At 40.8% G+C, this 24,619-nt stretch overlaps 1 protein-coding gene across 1 annotated transcript; it reads left to right on the top strand.

Annotated features, from left to right (window-relative positions):
- Positions 1-301: 301 nt before the first annotated feature.
- LOC117532315 (serine/threonine-protein kinase Nek9) lies at positions 302-22,835 on the top strand. The gene is made up of 23 exons (XM_034195635.1): positions 302-771; positions 7,461-7,638; positions 7,720-7,775; positions 7,860-7,930; positions 9,333-9,438; positions 11,622-11,753; positions 12,990-13,100; positions 13,185-13,249; positions 13,360-13,410; positions 13,502-13,694; positions 18,751-18,895; positions 18,983-19,183; positions 19,320-19,366; positions 19,523-19,684; positions 19,772-19,880; positions 19,965-20,126; positions 20,925-21,092; positions 21,178-21,231; positions 21,329-21,516; positions 21,947-22,105; positions 22,231-22,335; positions 22,400-22,453; positions 22,547-22,835. The coding sequence occupies exons 1-23, from the start codon at positions 586-588 to the stop codon at positions 22,700-22,702; spliced, it is 2,859 nt and encodes a 952-aa protein (XP_034051526.1). The 5' UTR covers positions 302-585; the 3' UTR covers positions 22,703-22,835.
- Positions 22,836-24,619: the final 1,784 nt, after the last annotated feature.

Raw genomic sequence — 24,619 nt, 5'->3', positions numbered from 1 at the left:
CAATCGAAATTAAAGCTTTTTAATGTCAGGGATTTTTTTTTTTTAAAGTGAAGACTTTAATGATGGTTTAAACTTATTTAAAACCTTTCCCTTTGTTTAGTGTAAACAAAAACGATATTCATTTTTTTAAACGCTGTAAATCCCTTTAAAACTATCAAGCGTCAAATCGACCGGAAGAAAAGTTAAGATAGCAAGCACGATGGCAGTACTCAAACTACATCCTGTCGCCCTTCACAGTTAACGCACTTTGCAGAAGAACATTTTATTTTGAAAGTTAATGAACAACTTAACAGTTTGCACGTCCCCATTTTTGTTGTGTGCTACTTGTGACACCAGTGAAACTGCTGCAGTTGTTCACATTCTTTCTCTTCTTATATTGCATTATTATTATTTTTTCTTTAAAAGTGTGTTTTTCTTTAAGGGTCTGGCTGCAGTCACACTCCGATATAACTTGTCGTGTTTAGCGGAGGCGCTAACATGTCGGTGTTTTTTACGGCTTTGTAGCGCTCTTTGAGAAGGAGGTCTTCGTCGTCAGGCCTGTTCGGGTTATTTCCATCACTGGACTGGCCTGGTCCCGACACAGAAATGTCACTGGACGACTACGAGAGGCATTTCGACTCGCTAAATTCAGATTTGGGCAGCGGCTCGGTGGTCAGCGAGCGATCCTCGTCGGGGACGTTTAATGGCGAAGAGGAAAAGCTGCATTACATTCCGATCCGGATCCTCGGGAGGGGGGCGTTCGGTGAAGCCATTCTGTACAGAAGAACAGAGGTGAGCCAGGTTCAGTCCTCGACTTTAACTTCATCCGGTTTAAAAATAACGACAGGGCCAGAGGTGCACTTACAGCTGAAACGATTTATCGAAAACGAACCGGAAAATAATCGCTAACTGTTCTGATGTTACATTTTTTTTTTTTTTTTTACTTTCTTCGTTTGAATCTGTTTGTAAAATTGTGGTCGCATCATATATAATCTAGTTTTGCCTGTTCTACGCCAAAATTAAAGTTAGATAAAGTGCTGTTATATACTGCAAGTACATAAAAAGAAAATGTTGTTTTGTGTGTAACTGTTGCTTTAAATGTAAAAGAGCTGCAGCTCACCACGCCCCCTGACAGGTTTGTAGAGGGGGCGTGTCTCGCGCGTGGGTGACCACTACTGTTTTCACATTAATTTTTATTGCTGATAAGTATTTGTTTTGAAGGGATTCCAGGGTAAATACAGGGAGACATGGGCGCAATTTGGTGGGGGATAGGGGGGACATGTCCCCCCCCCCACCTTTTCAACCAGGGGGGACAGAATATGGTATGTCTCCCCCACCTTCTGACATATGTGTGTGTACTTGAAACATGCTATGCCAGTCTTGCGTCCAAACCATGTCAGTCTTATGTGCAAAACCATGTCAGAATAGTATCTTTGTTTCTGCAAGTTTGTATTTTTAGCAGCATTGACTTGTTTCCAACACCTATTTCTTGTTTGTCACATTCTGAATTTTCTGGGACTGCATTTGCCCAGATTTGAAACCAAAAATAGTTGCCTCTAGTGTCTACACATAAGTATCAATGGACCATATGCTAATTTATTAAATTCTGAAAGTTAGAAAAGGAAATCAGAAAAGCTATCTGGGACCTCAGAAAGCCCATCTGCAATTATTGCTTGATCTCCAAAATCAGTCTATGAAAGCGAAATTATCTTCAGTATGAGTGTTGTCATTAGTGCCACTTCGAAAATTAAATTCATGATATAGTAATTTATCCTAAACTTATGATCTGTTGTTTTTTCAAACTTATGCAAAAACAGATCTTGAGAAAAAAAATACAGTATGCGATAGTTAATAATTATTAAGAGCCTGTTCTTTCATATTTATGAATACATTTTACCACATTGCAGTTGTTTTTTTTTTTTTATGAAAACTCAACCTATCATTCTTTTTGAGTTCTACACATGTGGTGATACCTTATTTACACCAGGATGTTAATAAAATCAGTGCTGGCTATTCTCAGAATAAAGTACTTATATCCACAGTTTCAAATTGCTTAAGTCAAATGGTGTCCACTTTATGGTCTTCTCAAAACATTAAAATTACTGTTCTGGATGCTCAGAATGCATCTGAGCTTATCTAGAAACCGTTGGCTTCTGGGGGCCTAAAGCGGCCCCCACACCCCGGCCTATGGGCTTCGGCCCTGCTGGCCTCGCACTTTGTCCCCCCCCCCCAGTTTCTAGTTCTAAACTGCAGCCTTGCAGGGAGATTTCACAGTGAGGGGGAGCACAGTGGATTTGTGGTGAACACTGTTGCCTTACAGAAAATTGGTCCTGGGTTTGAATATGACCTGGTCCTTTCAGTGTGGAGTTTGCATGTTCTTCCCATGCTCGCATGGGTTCCTACCAGGTGTTGTGACATGACATTGGTGACTATAAATTGATTGTAGGTGTGAGTGAGAGTTTGTTCAGATTGCACTGTGCCTCTCGCTGTGCACCACAGTGCCTCATAACTGAAATAAGCGGGTTCAGAAAATGGATGGATGGATGGATGCACAGTGAGTTTTTGCAGACAACACAAGGGAAGCACGTGTGCTTTGTGCACTATGCAACAGTGCACGAAGATGATGTGCTTCTGAAACTGACCAACATTTTTGTAAGGGCACCTTGTGCTTCTGGTGGTTTTAGAATGAGGCTCTAAATCGATGTCTGGCATATTGCATTCTCTGAAATGGTTTAGGATTAGGGTTTAATTTATTTAAAATACATAAACAGTCCACAAACCTGAACAACACTTTTGCATCTGACTTTGCACAGTTCTGGAAGTCTTGCACAGTAGCAGAATTCCAATATAGTCCAGGTCCAATTATGGAATTTTCCTCTTTCACATACTACAGGGAACACATGCACAAGGTTCAAAGTTCATATTGCATGTAGTGGTAAATGGGAACTTAGAATTTCTGAATTCTAACTATGAAAATTATGTCTAGTAAGGTGATAGAACAAGTTCTGCATAGCGGTTGAGGCCCTTTGGGCTGGTACTTATCCCCATATATGTAACATGAAGCGGATGAGAGTCAGTAACTCTCCGTGGATGAGAGGCCAGTCCATCACAGGTTACTCCTCCAGCCATGGTTGGTACTCACTTGCTGCTGGATGGACTGAGTTGAGCAGGAATTGACTCCAGGTTTCTCAGGTAGCACTGTGTCTATTTTACGTACTTGGTCTGCCAACACAGAATTCATATCATAAAGCTATGATAAAATGTTTATTTCCACACTGGCTCATGTAAGAAGTAAGTAGGCCTTACTTGTAGGCCTTGAATCCAGTTGGCGCCTCATTTTACCTCCAGAAACCGTAGCATGAAGCAAATGAGAGTCTACGACTTCCTCTGGAGGGAACACCAGTCCAATGCAGGCTAGTTCCCAAGCCAAGGCTGATACCCATTTACAGCTGGGTGGACCCCAATAATGCAGGCTACATGTCTTGACCAAGGACACAGACAGGTAGCATGAACAGGATTTGAACCCAGGTCTACATATTGGCCAGCCAGCTCCAAAACAGTAATATTGACAACTTTTCTTTTTTTTAATTGCATACTGACGATATATGTTTTTTTAATCCATATCTGAATACTAACCAACCACATTCTCACTTACTGGGCCTCATGTATCAATGTGCGTACGGTGATATTTGACCGTATATGGGGTGTACGCCAAAACGGCTGCGCTACTTGGCATTTATCAATGTGGTCGTTGGCGTGTGGTGCGCTGAAAATATACACCAGGTCGAGAGGTGGTGTAAATTATACACCAAAATGAACCAGTGCTGGAATCCACATAAAAATGAAAATTATCAACATGATAAACAGTGCCATTATACAAATCAATGCATATGTTACATAAATAACACTTTCCTGATTATACTACATAATAATCAATACAAATCCCGCTTTTGCGGGATTGCTGGTCTATCGAGCATGATCCGTGGCCACAGCGCTGACCGCAAAGAAAGCACTGCTCGCCTTTTTCTCCAGAGCCTGGAGCCAGAGCAGCGCTGAGCTTAACTTTATGTGGTGTGATTGTTTTAGACAGTGAAATTGATAATTACAACTGTAGTGTTGTCATTCCCTTCGCCCATGCTAATCAGGTTTTGTCTTCTCCATTCGTTTGTTACAATAAAATAAATAAAGAAACACATTTTAAAAATAAAGAAATCTGAAAAATTAGGCGTTTCTTATTAATTGAGCGAGCAAATATCCACATGTCAAGAATTATTGACATGTGAAAAGAGAATACAGTGGTCCCTCGTTATAACGCGGTTCACCTTTCGTGGCCTCGCCGTTTCGTGGAGTTTTTAGTCCAATTTTGCATGCCTTTTTTTTTTACAGTGTTCTGTGTTCTGCGTGTCTGTTTATAAGAATCTTCTCGCCCAGAAGAAAAAAGAGTGCCAACAACTACCCATAACTGTGTTCTTCACTCGGAAACAGACACCTGCAGCAAGGTGTGAGTGGAAAAAGGCGCAGCGTCAGGACGCAGAGGCGCGATCAGAGGAACTGTGAAATACTGGTCAGTCACTATTAATAATTTCCTATGTGTCCAACCTCGTACGTTGATCGTTAAAATTAAATTTGTTAGTTCTAAAAGCCATCATAATTATTTATAGAAAAACGTTCTATTTTTATTTCTCAAACAAATGTTTGGGCCTGAAAACAGGTTGGTCGTATTTTTCTACAAAGGTTTGAACTTTGAGAGTGTTTACACACGGGAGAAAAGTGAGAAAATGTTCATGCCTGATTGAGAAAGTGTATAAAGTGGTTTTACAGGGGTTTTACAGCTTTGAAACGTCTATAATAATTGTAAAAAATAACGCTGAATATGTCGCGGTTTCACGTATTACGGGCTATTTTTAGAACGTAACTCCCGCGATAAATGAGGGACCACTGTAACACTTTTTTGATTATACTACAAAACAATTGATACGACGGCCGATTTTGACGCTCTGTTGGCACGCGTCGTGATTGGTGGAGTTCTTTTTCTTTGCCGTCTTCCTGGCTTCCATGTCGTAAAATGAGGGTGTGTCTGAAGCGGAGTCTGAATATTTATGGGCGTGTTTATTATAATTACGATTGTTTTCACCCGCCACATTTATCAAGGTCTTTCTGTTCGTCTGTTTCCCTTGTTAGCCATGTGAGACATTTTTTAGTGAGAGCTGAATGATGCATTCACGCTTTGCTTCAAGCTGTTACAACTGGGTGCACCCATACTGCAGAAAAGGAAGTCTGTATACAGCATTTGTGTTGCCTCTCTGGAGATTGTGTCTTCGTTATCCTGTCAGCAGATAGATCACGGGATAGAAACTCTGTTTTGTGGTTTCTGTCCTTATGTTAACTAGAGCTGAAAAAAGTTGATTAAAGAATCATTCGAAATTTAGTGGCAGCAGGTCAAGCAGATCTGCAACATTTTGTGATTCTAGCTTTTGATTTGCTTCTTTTGTGTGTTTTATAGAATTGTAATTTTAATCCAGTTACATTTTTTCCATGAATCTGATTGGTTAATTGTGTGAGATTTCAGACCATATAATATCAGGGTAACGGTGGCAAAATATCTGACCGTTTCACATTTGGATGTATTACTCAGCGCCCTGACCGGTGTTCTTGTGAGATGTCATTCCTGTCGAATATCATTCCTGTCCTCTGCGCAACTGCGCGTGCACTAACGCGTCGCTGTAAAACTCCTTTTTAAAGCTCAGTTTGTGACTATATAACCAGCATGAACTTCCGCAAATCAGACATTCCCTAAATGTAATGTCTTGCTTTTACACTGTAATGGTTAAGCTTGTAAAAATTCACTGATACAAATCGGAAATTGATTTCGAAATGGTAGACACAACTTTATCGACACACAAACCCCTGAACTGATATAAATGTACTATGAACCAGTTGATGACTTGTTTTTAACGTTATAAATCAGTTGGTTAACCTTGTTTGGCTGCTACTCCCACGTCTTCAAACTCGTGTAAAAGTTCAAAGGTTGGTGCAAGACTGGTCACAGGGACATTAACGTTGTGAATTAAAAACAAACTCAACGTGCCCAAATGTGGTAGGCAGTATAACAATTCAGTTCAATTTATTTATATAGTGCTAAATCACAATATAAGTTGCCCTAAGGCGACAAGGGTAAGAACTAACTTTACCAAACCCTTGAGCAAGCACATAGCCAACAGTGGTAAGGGAAAACTCTGTGGCCTTTTTTATGGGAAGAGACCTCAAGCAGACCAGACTCAGAGGGGTGACCCAAGTACAACAAAGAATTATCATATGCAAAACAAGAACAAAGCAAAAGTTCAATTATAGGTCATTATAATTGTAATAACTGATAATTGTAACTGTTTAGTTCACAGTTTAAGACTGTCATGCCGCTCAGAACGGGAACAATCTGCTATGTGAACAACAGTTGACTTCATCTTCTGGGCTTCTGTACTGGTGATAGTGAAGCAAAAAATGGTGAACAGAGGCAGTGCAACGTTACATAGTAGTAAAAACTTGAAGATGAGCCCTGTTAAGTTTTATAAAATACATATGTTGATGGTACATGTTACCACTTTTGGCTAATTCTAATTGGGCAGCGCAGTCTCATTTGAGGGCTGACGATAAAGGGGTAAAATATGACGCTTATGACGTAATTTCTCTACTTCCGGGGGAAAAAACCATGGCATTTTCAGTGGGTTTTTGGGCACACGCAAACAAAGTGAAAATGCAAAGAAAAAGTAACGATGCGGTGGGAAAGTGGACATGTGTTGCGGTTTGTTTATGACTCGGAGCTCAAACGTGTCGAGATGGTTTTGCAGGCGAGAGAACGGAGCTACTCTGGTTAGCTGTGTAGGCACTTACTGGCGTGACGTCTCCCACTCGCTTCATCTTCCCTTCTCCAATGGGAAGCGCAAATATATTTTCGCGACTGCTTTGGTGATTGCAGCCAAAAACAAAACAGTACCGTGATATCACGCAGGGTTCAAATGGGACTGCGGTGCCCTATTCATCATGGAAAATAAATCTCAATATTAAACAAATAATTTCATATGTTTATGCGGAATCGGATCACACGGCATGGAATTGTTCAGATTATTGACCCTGAATCGTATCATAACCCATGCATCTAGATCGGTATCATATCGTTTTGTAAGGGAGATGTGCACAGCCTGAGTAATTGTGCAAATATTCTTCATTTATTCCTACACAATGCAATGAAATACTGGATGTCATGTCAATTTAAGGACATGAAAATTGGTTAGATTTTTCCCCACTATTTTCAGTCACTGTAATAAACACAACCTGTGATCTGTGAATCATTTAGTCATCATTTGCCACCCTGCTGTTAACATTTGGCGAATTTAGTTACAGGGACAAATTGAGCCCTTAGTTTTGGACCCCCTCCCCCTGCTTTCTGGGATGCTTTGGTGAGATGTTGCCTCTGGCTCCCTTAGGACAACTCTCTGGTGGTGTGGAAGGAAGTGGACTTGAACTCGCTTTCGGAAAAGGAGCGAAGGGATGTCATGAACGAAATAAAAATCCTCTCCATTCTGGAGCACAACAACATTATTGCCTACTTCAACCACTTCATGGATAAAAATACACTTCTTATTGAGTTGGAATATTGCAATGGTAAGAAAATTTGGTAATTCCACTTCGGCACGAGCAACTTCGTTTGTGACACCGTTCAAAATGTCTTGCATTGCCTTGCAGGAGGAAATCTATACGATAAAATCAACCAGCAGAAGGGGAAGCTTTTCAGTGAAGAGGTATGAGTGAGACATTACACAATTATTTCTTACAAAACTGATTATACTCCAATATAGCTGTGCTTTGATATTTGTGTTCTGTAGGTGGTCATATGGTACCTGTACCAAATTGCTTCAGCAGTGGCCCATATTCACAAAGCTGGGATTTTACACAGGTATTTTTTAACTGTTGCTGCAACAAGACACGATCAGTTGTCCTGGTTAAATGTAATGTTGCTTCATCTTGGTAATATCAGTGTAGTGGCTCTAAACTCTGGTCCTATGTGGGAGTATTTTAGACCGGGGTGCACTGTCCTCAGTTTATATGGTAAGGTGTCATGATGGGCTACCTCTGGGTCCGGCCAGAACTCTTGATTAGCATTGTTTCTAGCCTCTGCAGATGCCTTCCAGGGCTTCAGTATGCGGCTTATAAACGATGCTCCAATACTATTTGCCATTACAGTGATGTTTCTGAAACTAGCACCTCATTGTACAGTGGAAAAGAAATTGCGCTGAAAAAATGTGGGAGGGTTTTTGTCTCCAAAACAGTGAAGTCATTAAACAGGAAGGAGAAGACACAGGATGTTCATGCAAACTGCTTTGAAACAACCAAGAGTGGCAACTGCCAGCTTTTCAACAAAAGCAAACTTGACAAACAATACAGCGACCCGAGTGTGTTTCTGGTAATAAGGTGCATTAGAGAAGTCCTGAACAGCAAAAGACTTAAAGGACCATACTTTCTAACCTGTACTGTTGAGCCCAGTGTCAAATCTGTGCACGATCTTGAAAGGTGTAGTTTACAGTAGCGGGATTCATAATGATCCATGAAGGCTTTCAGCAGCTCAGCCCCCTGGTGGCTACAGTTACAATTGAAAAGCCCCTAAAGTCAAACAACTCAGAGGACTTAGAGAGGTGACATTCTGTACCAAGTTTCTCCAAGTTTCAGTGAGGTTGTCGCTTTTGCTGGTGGGTCAGCAGAACTTCACTGGAGCATCTACATTTTGAGCAGAAGGTCAGAGCTGTAACCACCTGAGTCCTTCACCCTACTACTTGTAGTTTCTGCAGCTGGTAAATTCTGATTCCATTATCAATCAATCAATTTTTTTTTTATATAGCGCCAAATCACAACAAACAGTTGCCCCAAGGCGCTTTATATTGTAAGGCAAGGCCATACAATAATTATGTAAAACCCCAACGGTCAAAACGACCCCCTGTGAGCAAGCACTTGGCTACAGTGGGAAGGAAAAACTCCCTTTTAACAGGAAGAAACCTCCAGCAGAACCAGGCTCAGGGAGGGGCAGTCTTCTGCTGGGACTGGTTGGGGCTGAGGGAGAGAACCAGGAAAAAGACATGCTGTGGAGGGGAGCAGAGATCGATCACTAATGATTAAATGCAGAGTGGTGCATACAGAGCCAAAAGAGAAAGAAACAGTGCATCATGGGAACCCCCCAGCAGTCTACGTCTATAACATATATATATATATATTGCATATATATATTATGTTTTTTGTTTTTTTCCAGAAAACCTAAATGTTATAATGTGAATTATCTATTCTCTGCTTCTTGGTATCTGTTGCAGAGATATCAAAACATTGAACATCTTCCTGACTAAGAGCGACCTCATCAAACTGGGCGACTACGGCCTTGCAAAGAAGCTCGACTCTGAGTTTTCAATGGCAGAGACTGTAAGAAGTGATTATATTTCTTCTTCTTTGTTGTGACCATCTTTAGATAGAATGGCTAGTAACTTTTTTCTTTTTTTATAACTTTTGAGGCACTAAGAGGTGATAATGATAGAGATGTTTTTCTGTTTAAAAAAAAAATCTTGTCCTTTTAACTAAAGCCCGCCCTGTGGGTGGGGTGTGTGTGTATATGTGCGTTGTGGGCAGTTACTGTTTCAAGGCACCGGGCCAGTCATAGGAGGACACACATGCTGATTTGTTGATTTGGCACAAGTTTTACACTGGATGCCCTTCCTGACGCAACTCCACATTACATAGAGAAATGTGGCAGGGGTGGGATTTGAACCTGGAACCTTCTGCACTGAAACCAAGTGCACTAACCACTTGGTCACCACCTCTGATGTGCATATATACAGATAATCTATAATTAAAGCCATCAACAGCATCAAAGATGGAAGTGAGTTGCATGAAAGTCATCTTTAATTTTTTTTCAGTGACTTTCATTTTGACTGATCAACACTTTGATCTAGTTAACATTAGGAGTTAATGTTTTCTACGGATTTGGACATTGCGGACAGGTAGGAAGGAAAAAACCAAGGATGGAAGGACACAAAGTGTGGAAAGAAGTGGGACTCTGTGTTTGTTGCTGCATACATACACACACTACAGTCATTATAGCATAATGCAGTGATTCTCAACCGGGGTGCCGCGGCACCCTAGGGTGCCGTGGGTATTTTTCATATTCGCGATTACTGTGAATTATTTATTTTATCCACAAAGCATAAAACGACTCAGAATCTGATGTCAAACGTGCTGCAGCCTCGCTCTCGTCTTAAGGCGGGACAATAACAAGGAGGCTGACGGCCGATTAAAACAGTGCCGTCTCCTTCAAAAGCCGTCTAAAATGCGGAGCTGTCGGTGTGTGTGTCTGTGCCTGTGTGTGTGCGCGCGCGCGGAGTTAACAGGCTGCAGACTGCGAGGGAGGGGGTGGGTGAGGGAGGGGAGGGGGTGGGTGAGGGAGATTCCTGAACGCAGGCGCGACAAGTTCAGTGCGCAGCGAGCACGGAGCAGAGAGAGGATTGTAAACCCGAGTGAACGTTAACAAACTGGAAACATGAAGCTGCCTTTACTTCTCTCTGAACATTCTCTAAAGGTGTGATTCTGCCGTTACCGTCCTGTTCACACCATGTGCGCGTCGTATGCTGAATTTATGAGATCATGAGATGAAATAAATGGTCAAATATCTTTAAAAAATGAGAATATATGAATGAACTGAGCCACAAAAAAAAAAACAGTTCAGACGCACAGATCACAAAAAGCAGGTGAGAACTCTGAACTTTAACAGCTGTTATTTTCCAAAGGTATTTATTTGTTCAATCTTGAGCTTAATGCAGTGTTTAAGCACAAAACGTGACTGATGAGGAGAAACAATTTCAGAAATGCAACAGAAACAACCACAAATCAGAAAAAGTTGGGACTGTATGCAAAATGAAGATAAAAATAAAAATGTTGCACCATTCCCAGTTTCTCCACTCACAGAAGCCAAACGTTCTTCCAGAGTTGTGTAATTATACTACAATAGTAGAATATAAAGAAGGGGAAAAAAGAAAAAAAAATAGACAATATATTCGTCAATCGCAATTATTTGTCTGACAATTAATCGTCTCCAGAAATTCCTAATCGTGACAGCCCTACTTGAGATCAGAGTGCAAAATGCTTGAGGATTTTCGAAATGCGGTGTTTTCTGTATCGAATTTCTATTGCGATAATTGGGTTTTGCGCAAAACCAGAGGTAATAGCATTATAATATTATTTTGGTTGGTGGTGTGCCGCAGGATTTTGTAAATATAAAAAGGGTGCCGCGGCTCAAAAAAGGTTGAAAATCACTGGCATAATGTAACACACATCTGTTTCATTCTGTATTCACTTGAGTTCTAAGTAGGTGAGTTAACTCCAGCCACAGTCACAGAAATGTGCACAATATTCTGATGTTACTGTTAATGATTCTGTCTGATGAGAATCATATACATGCTTTGTTTTGCGGTCTGGGTTTACTCTGCAAACACTCCGGAATTTTTAAAGTACTGTAGCTGAAGGGGTTTATGTCATCATCAGCTTGAGATATGCTGCATTGTTGACTTGATCTATTTTTGTTTTTTTGCTTGTTTCCCACTTGCCAACTGCAGTGTGTTGGAACTCCATATTACATGTCACCTGAATTGTGCCAGGGGGCGAAGTACAACTTCAAATCGGACATCTGGGCTATGGGCTGCGTACTTTCAGAAGTCTTAACTCTTACAAGAACATTTGATGCCACGGTAGGTTTTATAATGACAAATGTTGTTTGGTCAAACGGCATAATTTTCATAAACAGCTGAGCTGGCAGTAGGAGGTGTGGGGGGGGTTCGCTAATGTCACAGTGCACCTTGATACAAATTTCACAGTTCCGTCATCACCTTGAGAATTCAGGCCAGGCAAGAAGCATTTTTTTCATGAAACCAATGAAAAATAACACCAAATATCCATTAATTTGGAAATCAGTAGTCATCTCAGTACTGCAGCTCTGATCAGCACAGCTGTTTTTTTTTTTTCCTCCTGTTTTGCTGAGCTCCACATGAGTCAGTACAACTGTGAAATACTTTCCTTATAGCGTTAACGTGCTATAAAGTCATTTCACATGAAGAAATAAGTCATGGAAAACTGTGATTGTGTTGTGTGAGACAGTGGACTTTTGCGCCGTGTGCAAGCCACAGAAATTTATTATTCATTCAGTTCAACTTATTTCATTTATATAGCGTCAAATCACAACAAAGCTGCCTCAAGGTGCTTCACACAAGTAAGGTCTAATCTTACCAGCCTCTAGAGCAAACACACAGGCGACAGTGGTGAGGAAGAACTGCCTCTGATGATTTGAGGAAGAAACCACAAGCAGACCAGACTCAAAGGGGTGACCTTCGGCTTGGGCCATGCTACTGACACAGTTGACAAAACGAATATTGAGGAAATTTTGGGAGTACATGCTAGTGTCCAGGATGAAAGGCCTGCAGAAGAAGACACCCACTCCCACTTCTGGATGGAGCTGCACCTCAAACAGAGAGAGAGAAAAAAATGTTTTTAATCCATGACATTTTTAATCCAGATTTTATATCTGAAATAGATTTGAAAATGAAAGTAGTTCAGATTAAACTCTTGGTCAAATAAGATAAGTGCTTCAATACCGTGATATAATGCTGTCACCATCCAAAAACTGGAAAATGCAGTGATAGATTTTATGTTATATCACCACCACCCGTTACTGGCAATAAAAATAACAAATATCATGGATTCAGCAACATAGACTTGCTAAAATCAAAAGGATCTAATCATAAAGTCAATGACAGTGAGGACTAAGGAATTCCGAGAACAGTTTATCTAGGAACTGAAACAGCCATGAGTCTAATTCTTTTATCTTGAACCCAACGCTGTTCCACAAGTTCTTATCTGTGGCCATATGGGATCACCAAAAACTACTTGCATAATTCCAAAAGCTGATTGCATTATTTCTGTCTGCACAGAACCCTCTGAACCTCTGTGTGAAAATCGTCCAGGGCAACTGGACTATGGAAGTGAACTCTAACGTTTATTCACCCGCATTGATCAAGCTTGTGTACGAATGTCTCGATCAAGTGAGTGTGAGAAACAACCTGCACACTAAAAATCTTGCTTCCATGATGTCGTTGTAAAGTTCTTGTAATATGTTTGTGTTCCAGGATCCTGCAAAAAGGCCCACAGCTGAGCAAATTCTCAACCAGCCGTTCATCTCCTGCTGCAGACAGTAAGTTGGCTTAAAGAAAAACTCTTTCTTCAGTAAGAATCACTTCTGGATAGTGTTGGATGGAGTATAGTCCAGATAAACATAACAACTTACTGAAACCTTTCTCTTAGGGAGCTTGAGGAACAAGTTGCGCTGCTGAATTTGGCAATGAAGAAACCAAAGTAAGTTCAACTCTCTGGTCATTAGCTGGACTTTTGTAAGCCTGCATCTGTTAAGTTTTAAGTTTGATGTGTTGTCCTGCCTCTGCTGTAGGCTAACGATGGTGACTGAGACCCCAGTAGCCGTCGTGACCACACGCTCGAGGGAAGTGTACTTCTGGGGTGGGGGAAAGTTTACCCCCCAGAAGATGGACACGTTTAAAGGGGGCAGCAGTGCGCAACATGTGTGTGCAGGAGAGAGTCACTTTGCAGTGGTGTCTGTGGAAAAAGAGCTGTACACATGGGCTGTAAGTGTTAATCCAACATCCACATTAGGGATGTAACAGTGACAGCTACAGTGTCATACCTGAATGTGGTAATGATTTTTGTGTTGTCTGTGAACCCCAGTGGGGGAGCACTGGGTGGCATCAACAATAATTGGCTTGTTAGCATGATTGCTCTAGAATGGAGAGACCTGTGATCATCAAACTTACAGAAAAGGAGTATCAGGTCAAGACGTCGGTCAAGTTCAAAAATGGATAGAATAGAACAGAATAGTCTTTGTTGTCATTGTACAGGGGGAGGGGACAACAAAATTGGGGGTGTTCCTGCAGAGCTACTGTATATCACAAAAAGAAAACCAAAACATCTTATACACCTCAACAAAAATTATTTTAAATATGACATATACAACCCCTGGCAAAAATTATGGAATCACCGGCCTCGGAGGATGTTCATTCAGTTGTTTAATTTTGTAGAAAAAAAGCAGATCATACACATGACACAAAACTAAAGTCATTTCAAATGGCAACTTTCTGGCTTTAAGAAACACTATAAGACATCAAGAAAAAAAATTGTGGCAGTCAGTAACAATTACTTTTTTAGACAAAGCAGAAGGAAAAAAAATATGGACTCACTCAGTTCTGAGGAATAAATTATGGAATCACCCTGTAAATTTTCATCCCCAAAACTAACACCTGCATCAAATCAGATCTGCTCGTTAGTCTGCATCTAAAAAGGAGTGATCACACCTTGGAGAGCTGTTGCACCAAGCGGACTGACATGAATCATGGCTCGAACACGAGAGATGTCAATTGAAACAAAGGAGAGCATTATCAAACTGTTAAAAGAGGGTAAATCATCACACAATGTTGCAAAAGATGTTGGTTGTTCACAGTCAGCTGTGTCTAAACTCTGGACCAAATACAAACAACATGGGAAGGTTGTTAAAGGCAAACATACTGGTAGACCAAGGAAGACATCAAAGCATCAAGACAAAAAACTTAAAGCAATATGTCTCAAAAATAAAAAATGCACAACAAAACAAATGAGGAACGAATGGGAGGAAACTGGAGTCAACGTCTGTGACCGAACTGTAAGAAACCACCTAAAGGAAATGGGATTTACATACAGAAAAGCTAAACGAAAGCCATCATTAACAGCTAAACAGAAAAAAACAAGGTTACAATGGGCTAAGGAAAAGCAATCGTGGACTGTGGATGACTGGATGAAAGTCATATTCAGTGATGAATCTCGAATCTGCATTGGACAAGGTGATGATCAAATCAAATCAATTTTATTTATATAGCGCCAAATCACAACAAACAGTTGCTCCAAGGCGCTTTATATTGTAAGGCAAGGCCATACAATAATTACGGAAAAACCCCAACGGTCAAAACGACCCCCTGTGAGCAAGCACTTGGCAACAGTGGGAAGGAAAAACTCCCTTTTAACAGGAAGAAACCTCCAGCAGAACCAGGCTCAGGGAGGGGCAGTCTTCTGCTGGGACTGGTTGGGGCTGAGGGAGAGAACCAGGAAAGAGACATGCTGTGGAGGGGAGCAGAGATTAATCACTAATGATTAAATGCAGAGTGGTGCATACAGAGCAAAAAGAGAAAGAAACACTCAGTGCATCATGGGAACCCCCCAGCAGTCTAAGTCTATAGCAGCATAACTAAGGGATGGTTCAGGGTCACCTGATCCAGCCCTAACTACGTATAAGCTTTAGCAAAAAGGAAAGTTTTAAGCCTAATCTTAAAAGTAGAGAGGGTGTCTGTCTCCCTGATCTGAATTGGGAGCTGGTTCCAGAGGAGAGGAGCCTGAAAGCTGAAGGCTCTGCCTCCCATTCTACTCTTACAAACCCTAGGAACTACAAGTAAGCCTGCAGTCTGAGAGCGAAGCGCTCTATTGGGGTGATTCTAGAATTAACAGCAAGCCAATGAAGAGAGGCCAATATGGGTGAGATATGCTCTCTCCTTCTAGTCCCTGTCAGTACTCTAGCTGCAGCATTTTGAATTAACTGAAGGCTTTTCAGGGAACTTTTAGGACAACCTGATAATAATGAATTACAATAGTCCAGCCTAGAGGAAATAAATGCATGAATTAGTTTTTCAGCATCACTCTGAGACAAGACCTTTCTAATTTTAGAGATATTGTGCAAATGCAAAAAAGCAGTCCTACATATTTGTTTAATATGCGCATTGAATGACATATCCTGATAAAAATTGACTCCAAGATTTCTCACAGTATTACTAGAGGTCAGGGTAATGCCATCCAGAGTAAGGATCTGGTTAGACACCATGTTTCTAAGATTTGTGGGGCCAAGTACAATAACTTCAGTTTTATCTGAGTTTAAAAGCAGGAAATTAGAGGTCATCCATGTCTTTATGTCTGTAAGACAATCCTGCAGTTTAGCTAATTGGTGTGTGTCCTCTGACTTCATGGATAGATAAAGCTGGGTATCATCTGCGTAACAGTGAAAATTTAAGCAATGCCGTCTAATAATACTGCGTAAGGGAAACATGTATAAAGTGAATAAAATTGGTCCTAGCACAGAACCTTGTGGAACTCCATAATTAACCTTAGTCTGTGAAGAAGAGTCCCCATTTACATGAACAAATTGTAATCTATTAGATAAATATGATTCAAACCACTGCAGCGCAGTGCCTTTAATACCTATGGCATGCTCTAATCTCTGTAATAAAATTTTATGGTCAACAGTATCAAAAGCAGCACTGAGGTCTAACAGAACAAGCACAGAGATGAGTCCACTGTCTGAGGCCATAAGAAGATCATTTGTAACCTTCACTAATGCTGTTTCTGTACTATGATGAATTCTAAAACCTGACTGAAACTCTTCAAATAGACCATTCCTCTGCAGATGATCAGTTAGCTGTTTTACAACTACCCTTTCAAGAATTTTTGAGAGAAAAGGAAGGTTGGAGATTGGCCTATAATTAGCTAAGATAGCTGGGTCAAGTGATGGCTTTTTAAGTAATGGTTTAATTACTGCCACCTTAAAAGCCTGTGGTACATAGCCAACTAATAAAGATAGATTGATCATATTTAAGATCGAAGCATTAATTAATGGTAGGGCTTCCTTGAGCAGCCTGGTAGGAATGGGGTCTAATAGACATGTTGATGGTTTGGAGGAAGTAACTAATGAAAATAACTCAGACAGAACAATCGGAGAGAAAGAGTCTAACCAAATACCGGCATCACTGAAAGCAGCCAAAGATAACGATACGTCTTTGGGATGGTTATGAGTAATTTTTTCTCTAATAGTTAAAATTTTATTAGCAAAGAAAGTCATGAAGTCATTACTAGTTAAAGTTAAAGGAATACTCGGCTCAATAGAGCTCTGACTCTTTGTCAGCCTGGCTACAGTGCTGAAAAGAAACCTGGGGTTGTTCTTATTTTCTTCAATTAGTGATGAGTAGTAAGATGTCCTAGCTTTATGGAGGGCTTTTTTATAGAGCAACAGACTCTTTTTCCAGGCTAAGTGAAGATCTTCTAAATTAGTGAGACGCCATTTCTTCTCCATGATGATGCTGGAACTTTTGCTTGGTGCCGTTCCAATGAGATTTATAAAGATGACTGCCCGAAGAGAACATGTAAATTTCCACAGTCAATGATGATATGGGGCTGCATGTCAGGTAAAGGCACTGGGGAGATGGCTGTCATTACATCATCAATAAATGTACAAGTTTACATTGATATTTTGGACACTTTTCTTATCCCATCAATTGAAAGGATGTTTGGGGATGATGAAATCATTTTTCAAGATGATAATGCATCTTGCCATAGAGCAAAAGCTGTGAAAACATTCCTTGCAAAAAGACACATAGGGTCAGTGTCATGGCCTGCAAATAGTCCGGATCTTAATCCAGTTGAAAATCTTTGGTGGAAGTTGAAGAAAATGGTCCATGACAAGGCTTCAACCTGCAAAGCTGATCTGACAACAGCAGTCAGAGAAAGTTGGAGCCAGATTGATTCAGAGTACTGTTTGTCACTCATTAAGTCCATGCCTCAGAGACTGCAAGCTGTTATAAAAGCCAGAGGTGGTGCAACAAAATACTAGTGATGTGTTGGAGCGTTCTTTTGTTTTTCATGATTCCAGAATTTTTTTCCTCAGAATTGAGTGATTCCATATTTTTTTCCCTCTGCTTGGTCTAAAAAAGTAACTGTTACTGACTACCACAATTTTTTTTTCCTGATTTCTTATAGTGTTTCTTAAAGCCAAAAAGTTGCCAAACAACTGAATGAACATCGTCCGAGGCCAGTGATTCCATAATTTTATATGCCACCCATGCATTTCACTGCCATGGAGGCTGTGGGTATTTTATGAAATCTGGTATATGTCCAACATTTTATTAATTTAGTCTTGATTACTTGAGAGGTGTCATAAATAGGTTTTTGCACTCATTAAAACAATGGTCAGTTTACAAAATGGGCAGCAGAGTGATGCAAGCAGATTTTGGCCTTTATTTTTGATGTATTTCACAGGTGCGATGCCTCTGCAGTTCATAGGTTGAGAACACTTGCACGACCTTGTTTCTGCAGTTATGACTTCTGCATATAAAAACTCTCCAAATTAAACCTGTGAAAATCTAATTATATTAAAGTGTTTTGTATCAGGCTGAGGAACCTTAGTGGTACCAGTGTGTCAGATTCTGATGTCCTCTGGATTGCTCCCTTTAGAGGTTTTTGTAGCATAACCAACTGGGAAGAGACCCAGACAACAAGCTGTGAGGGATTACATGTCCCATCTGGTCTGGATACACTTTAGGAGGTCCTACAGGGATGTCTGTCCCACCATACTAAGTCTGCTGACACTGACATCTCGGCTTTGAGACAAGTACCTCATGACTGGGTGGATTTTCTGGTCCAGTTGAGAATGAAAACCACTTCCACAGTTAGATTGAAATCTAACTAAAAACTCTTTTGGCAGGTGGTCAGTAATAAAGGGCGAAATTTGAGATTTGGCAGAAAAACGTGATTGGAACATCTGTAATTCCACCAGATATGCTTGATCCTATAGCTTTCATGTTCCACCACAAAGAATTTTCTCAACACTCTGTCTAGAATGTACAAGGCGGGGCCAAGATGGTGGGCCAGCTGGGACACGGGGACCAGGCATCATACAGACAACCGAAGAAGGTTGAGACGCTCCAAGGAAAGGCCATCCGTCAGGTGGCATGTGGGGCGGACTTTACCGCCTGCATAACTGGTGAGTAAATAAACATTCTGAGGCAAATAAATTAAATGCAGAAAGCCACAGGTTCTAATGAACCTTCTGGTGCTGCTGCTTTTGCAGATGAGGGCCAGATGTACATGTTTGGGTCTGATTATTACGGCTGTATTGGGATTGAGCGAGCGAAGGGTATGGAGGTTTTGGAGCCAGTGCCCCTGGAGTTTTTTGAGGAACGACCCATCTACCACGTTTCATGTGGCGACAATCATGTGGTGGTTTTGACTCAGAGTGGGGAGATCTACTCCTGGGGCTGTGGAGAATACGGTATATAGGTTTGCTGTATGTACTGTAGCAACGTTTGTGTCAGGTTCTGTTTTGCCTCAACATGGAGTCATCATGAGTACTGTCAGTCAAAGTTGCTGTTCAGGTTTATGTTTGACTCATTGCCAACTTGCTTCAGGGCGTCTTGGGTTGGAATGTGAAGATGACTTTTCTACACCAATGCAAGTAAGAGGTTATTTCTATATTTGTAGATGATTTTGCATTACAGGATTCCGTAAGATGTACAGTGTTGCTGAAGCAAATCAAATAGCAGATCAACAACAACAACAAAACAATTGCATTTGTAGACATCCTTGTACAACATCTTTCTGGTTTTACCAGGTTGACATCCCCAAAGGTGCCACCATCTCTTCTGTATCATGTGGCAGCGATGGCACCTTCTTTTTGACAGAAACAGGCAAAGTCCTGGCATGTGGAAACAATGAATTCAACAAGTTGGGTTTGAACCAGAGTATTTCTGGTATCAAAAACCACCCTGGAGAGGTACAGTGCTACACTTGAACTTCTGCTATTCAATGTAAAATACAAATACACTTTAAGTTCTTTTTTTCTCACTCTACATCACACCAGACCTACCAGGGGATCCCGTACACCACCACACTCACCTTGGTTAAGCAGCTGTCACGGTTCAAGATTCAGGTCATAGCTCCAGGGAAGACCCACACTGCTGCTATTGATGGTACAGCGAAACAGCTGATATTTTTCTCAAACAGAGAAGTTTAAATTAACAAAATTTCATTTCCTGATATTTTTTACTTTTCAGGACGCGGACGATTGATCACCTTTGGTTGCAACAAGTTTGGACAGCTGGGTGTAAAGGACTTCAAGAAACACCAAGGAGTCCAAGTCCTTGTTGGTCCCTTTGGAGGAAAGATTGTGAACAAAGTGTCTTGTGGAGACGGTTTTACCATTGCAGCAACTGAAGGTGCAAACACTGTCATGCATCAATAGTCATTTGTTTTGTTTTTTTCCAGATTATAATGTAAAATTCATGGAATTATTAATCAATCAATCAATCAATTTTTTTTATATAGCGCCAAATCACAACAAACAGTTGCCCCAAGGCGCTTTATATTGTAAGGCAAGGCCATACAATAATTATGTAAAACCCCAACGGTCAAAACGACCCCCTGTGAGCAAGCACTTGGCTACAGTGGGAAGGAAAAAAAAAACAATCTAATGGACTCATGTTTTCTTTGTAGTGTTTCCAACGATGTGAGCCAGCAGTCTGTGTTCATCAGACAATTTCATTTGTCCAAACTGTACCAAATAACATCCAATATTTGTCCATCTTTCTTATGTTTGGAATTTAACATTCCTTATGTTACACACCACAAGCTGAGGGCTTCCTGCTTGAATCCACTGTTCACTTTTCCGTGTTGCTGTGGGCCATCAGTCTGTATCCATCTGATGATTTCTGTTTTCCAGACTGCATCAGATAACATCCAATATGTTGTCCAGCGCATGTCTACTTGTCCATCTTGCTTATTTTTGTAATTTAAAAGTCCTTATGTAACAGCACAGGATGTGGTGTGCACTTGTGCTACACTGAGCTCCTGTCTGTGCTTAAATTCGCCCCCAGGGAACACTGTGTTACAAAGCAAGTTCCACATACAGAGAAAGGCGTGACTTATACTCTGCAAAATACAGTAGATGACACCAACTTGTCTAACAGGATTTTGTCTTCAGAGTCATAAAATTTTCCTCTCTTTGATTCTGGCAGACAATCACATCTTCGCATGGGGAAATGCAGGAAATGGCCGACTTGGAATGCCTGCCGACAAGGGGTTTGGCTCTGAGGTTTGTCCTGCCATGCCAAGGCCCATCTTTGGCTCGCTCCACCATGTGCCGGACCTCTCCTGTCGTGGATGGCACACCATTATTATAATGGGTCAGACATGGCCACCTGACATTTCTGTAGTATAATGTTATACCAGAAGTCGAAATTAAAATTCCGATTTCCTTTTTCTTTTCAGAGAAAGTGCTCAACTCCAAGACAATTCGCTCTAACAGCAGTGGAGTGTCTATAGGTAAATGCTTTTCTTTGGACCTGGTTCAAGTACTTGTTGGTTTTTCTGAATGACCAAGTCTACATTTGTTGTGTTTAATATTGGTCTACAAATCCAGGATTGGGTCAGGAAGCATCTACATCCACAGTAGATATGGAAATGGAACCCGGTTCAGAGACCGAATGTCGTGACAGGGGCCTTGGAGGTACTCTGGAAGTTGATACTGAAGAGTGCCTCATGAAAACACCGATGATGTCCATGGCAAACCAGACTGGTGACAGCTCTTGCCCTCTTTGGCTTCGAAAGGTTTGTAATGAAAACATTAAAGGTTTGCTTCAGAAACTGAGAGAAAAAGGTGGAAGAGTGGCATCTGCCACAGCGGCTGCGGTATAGTTGTTAAAACTGAACTCTTCTTTTTCCACTTGTCTCAACAACACAAAAATAGTCACTTTATTTATTAATGAATAATATTAAAGGGGAAGGTGGTAGTACAACCCCAAATTACAGAAAAGTTGAGACAATATGGAAAATGCAAACAAATTATTTCATTGCAGACAGTATGAAGCCAAGATATTTCATGTTTTATGTAGCCATCTTCATTTAATTTGTTAATCTACATCCATTCCTGTATTTAAGACCTTTCAGGGTTCTAGATCATTGTTACACAGGTGTCTCAGTGCACTAGACCAAAGCATGCCCGGGACTGAAATACGTCTTATTGATACTTGTCTACTAGGAGCTTGAGGATGCAGAGTTCATCCCGATGCCAGAAAATTCCCAACCATTCACACCTGACCCGCCCAACTCTTACACCAAGAGCACCACCCTCCCTTATGAAGATCTGCGAGATCTGAAAGCTGCTGCAGCAGCAGTGGGCAGTAAGAAAGACCTGTCGGTAATGCCACTATCCTTGTTTGCACTGATCTGCTTGACATGAACTGTCAGGTGTAAATAATTTCGCTCAGCGTAACACTGCATTTTGAAATGCGTATGCTGCATCTGCGCTTCACAATTCCGCAGACTACAAGAATGAGTTCTGACAAATTGAACGGACTGGAGACGCCTGAAGTCTGCAGAAGAGGGGACTCAGGGTCATGCTGCTCAGCGAGTAACGAGGTGGAGCAGGTAACTGGCGCATCAGGCACAATGCATTGTAATGTCGCACAGTCTGACAAAGCTTATTTTGCAGCTTCGAGAGATGGTAGCTCGTCAAGAGATCAGGATCCAGATGCTGGAGAAGCAGGTAATCCACCCACCCCCCACCCCCCGCGTGCTCAGAGTTGACATTAGTCTGTGTGAATGAGTAACACCAGGTTTGTGTTCTGCTTGTCTCCAGATCAGTGAGCAGAGGAAGGAGAACGAGCGACTCTGGGCGGCGGTAAACCGTTTGGCACGACGAGAACCCGAATGTGATGATAATGGAAACCAGTGCTCTGAACGCATGAGCCACGGGGGGCAGGTCTGCAGGGGCAGGTGTCTGAGACCTACCTGATCATAACACAACATACAAGCTGCAAATCTGCTACCAGGTTCAGACAGGTTTAGCGCAGCATTATGCTCGCTCCAGTTACATGTCGAACAGAGTATTGCATAAGTAACACCGTTACATCGCGCACGTTCTCATATAAACTCCTGGATGCGGCGATGCCAGGTTTTTATTTTGTTGTTGAGAGACTGAAATGTTGGCTGGACTCAACATGAAGCGTCAAACTTCAGCACCAGCGAGAGACAATCTGGTAAAAGTGTTACGCTGCAATGTGAATTTTAAGTCCGTGTTTTGGTTGCATGAATGACTTAAGTTTCAGGTTTTCCCGCCAGATTTGATTTATCTGAGTAGAGTAAAAGTGCCTTATGCAGTCAGAGTATCTTTTACTTCAAGAAACCAAAGTTCAGGAGTCCTCGTCTCAAACGCTGAGGGGAAAAAATGGGATTTTGTTTTTATTTGTTGATATCTTGCAATGTGAAAACCTTTTTTTGTTTGTTTGTTTTTGGGTCTTTGCTTTATTTTGAATTCTTCTCTTTGTCTAATTCTAAGGCTAGGATGCCAAATACAGTATAGCCTCAAATATTTTTTGTATTTATCGTAGATATTTTGCTATTACAATCCGTTTAGAGTTACCTGGTGGAAATGCTCGTGTTAAATTTTCACATTTTACTGTTGTATAAAGACCACGCATGAGACACAGAACTACTGATTACTTTTTGTATTTGCTTATGTGACTTAGAAGTATAGTTTGTGATATGTATCAACACTTGAAGAGTTTGTTAAACTGCAGAAAACATGGTCTTTAAGCCATTTATAATGGCTGGTGTTGCAGTAATGTTAAAGGTTTTTATAACCATAGTATCTGTCTTTGGTATTTTCTAAACTGTCTTTTCCGCTTCATATTTTGTTTCTTGTTCATTAGTTAATTGTGTTTAATCACAGCATTGGCCTTTAAGATGTCAGATCCAAAAATAGGACACTGACGGTATTTAAATAAGTAAAATGTTACCGTTTTAAGGCCTTAGCGAGTTATTAAAACTCTTATGCAACCAATACGCAATGTCTTTGGGGACTTTTATATGTGGCATTTGAAGCCATTATGTGTCAGTTTAAATGTGATTATCGTATCTTTCATAGTGTTGTAATGGGGGAAAACATATATTTGTTTAATGAGACAATCCTGGTTAAAAATGATGCAACCTGTAGCTTTTACTCATCACTTCAAAAATGGTCAGAATCTGCAGTCTGCCGCTGTGTTTTGTGTTTCTGCCACTAGGGGGGCACTAAAGCTTTTTCTACATCCAACACAGTGAATTTTAAATATGGTGAAGATGTAACAATATTAGTTTACCTTCACTCACAGCTACAGTTTTTCTTTATGTTCAATGTAAAAACGATAAATAAAACCAAAGCTGCCTTTTCTTATGTGTCCAGTTATTCCAACACTGCAAGTGGCTCATTTGCTGATGTTAACCCAAGACTGATGTTAGCATCTGCAAATATGATAAATGCAAATATTCAAATACACACAACAGTTTCTTGGTGGTTGGTGGAGGCACTTGATGTGCCAGCATTGTCGATTTTTCTCTCAGCCAGGTTCAGTGTTCCCCAAAATGTAACCAATGCAGTTGAGAAATCACAGACTGCAGAATAAATGTGTATTTTTCTTTATTAGAGAAATCCAGGAAGGGAATGCATCTGTTAGCCACAAACAGATCTCTGAGTAATTCATTATGAGATGATGGTACTTTTGCAACTATATCTGGGTGATTCTTAGACTACGGGCACTTATTATGTCCTTTGATCGTATTGTATGAAAAAGGGAAAATTTCACACTTTTGTAGTTATCTTTACAATGAAAGTGTGTTAAGAAATTTGTTCTAGTAGTCTATGATGACTTTTTCACCTTTTTTCAGCATCATT

Source organism: Thalassophryne amazonica, chromosome 19, assembly GCF_902500255.1.
Source record: "Thalassophryne amazonica chromosome 19, fThaAma1.1, whole genome shotgun sequence".
NCBI lineage: Eukaryota > Metazoa > Chordata > Actinopteri > Batrachoidiformes > Batrachoididae > Thalassophryne > Thalassophryne amazonica.
This window is presented reverse-complemented; position numbering and strand designations above follow the sequence as displayed.

Coding starts and splice junctions, on each gene's coding strand:
- LOC117532315 (XM_034195635.1), top strand. CDS start 586: ATGTCACTGGACGACTACGAGAGGCATTTCGACTCGCTAAATTCAGAT. Junction 772..7,460: donor TTCTGTACAGAAGAACAGAG/GTGAGCCAGGTT, acceptor TGGCTCCCTTAG/GACAACTCTCTGGTGGTGTG. Junction 21,232..21,328: donor CAGCAGTGGAGTGTCTATAG/GTAAATGCTTTT, acceptor CTACAAATCCAG/GATTGGGTCAGGAAGCATCT.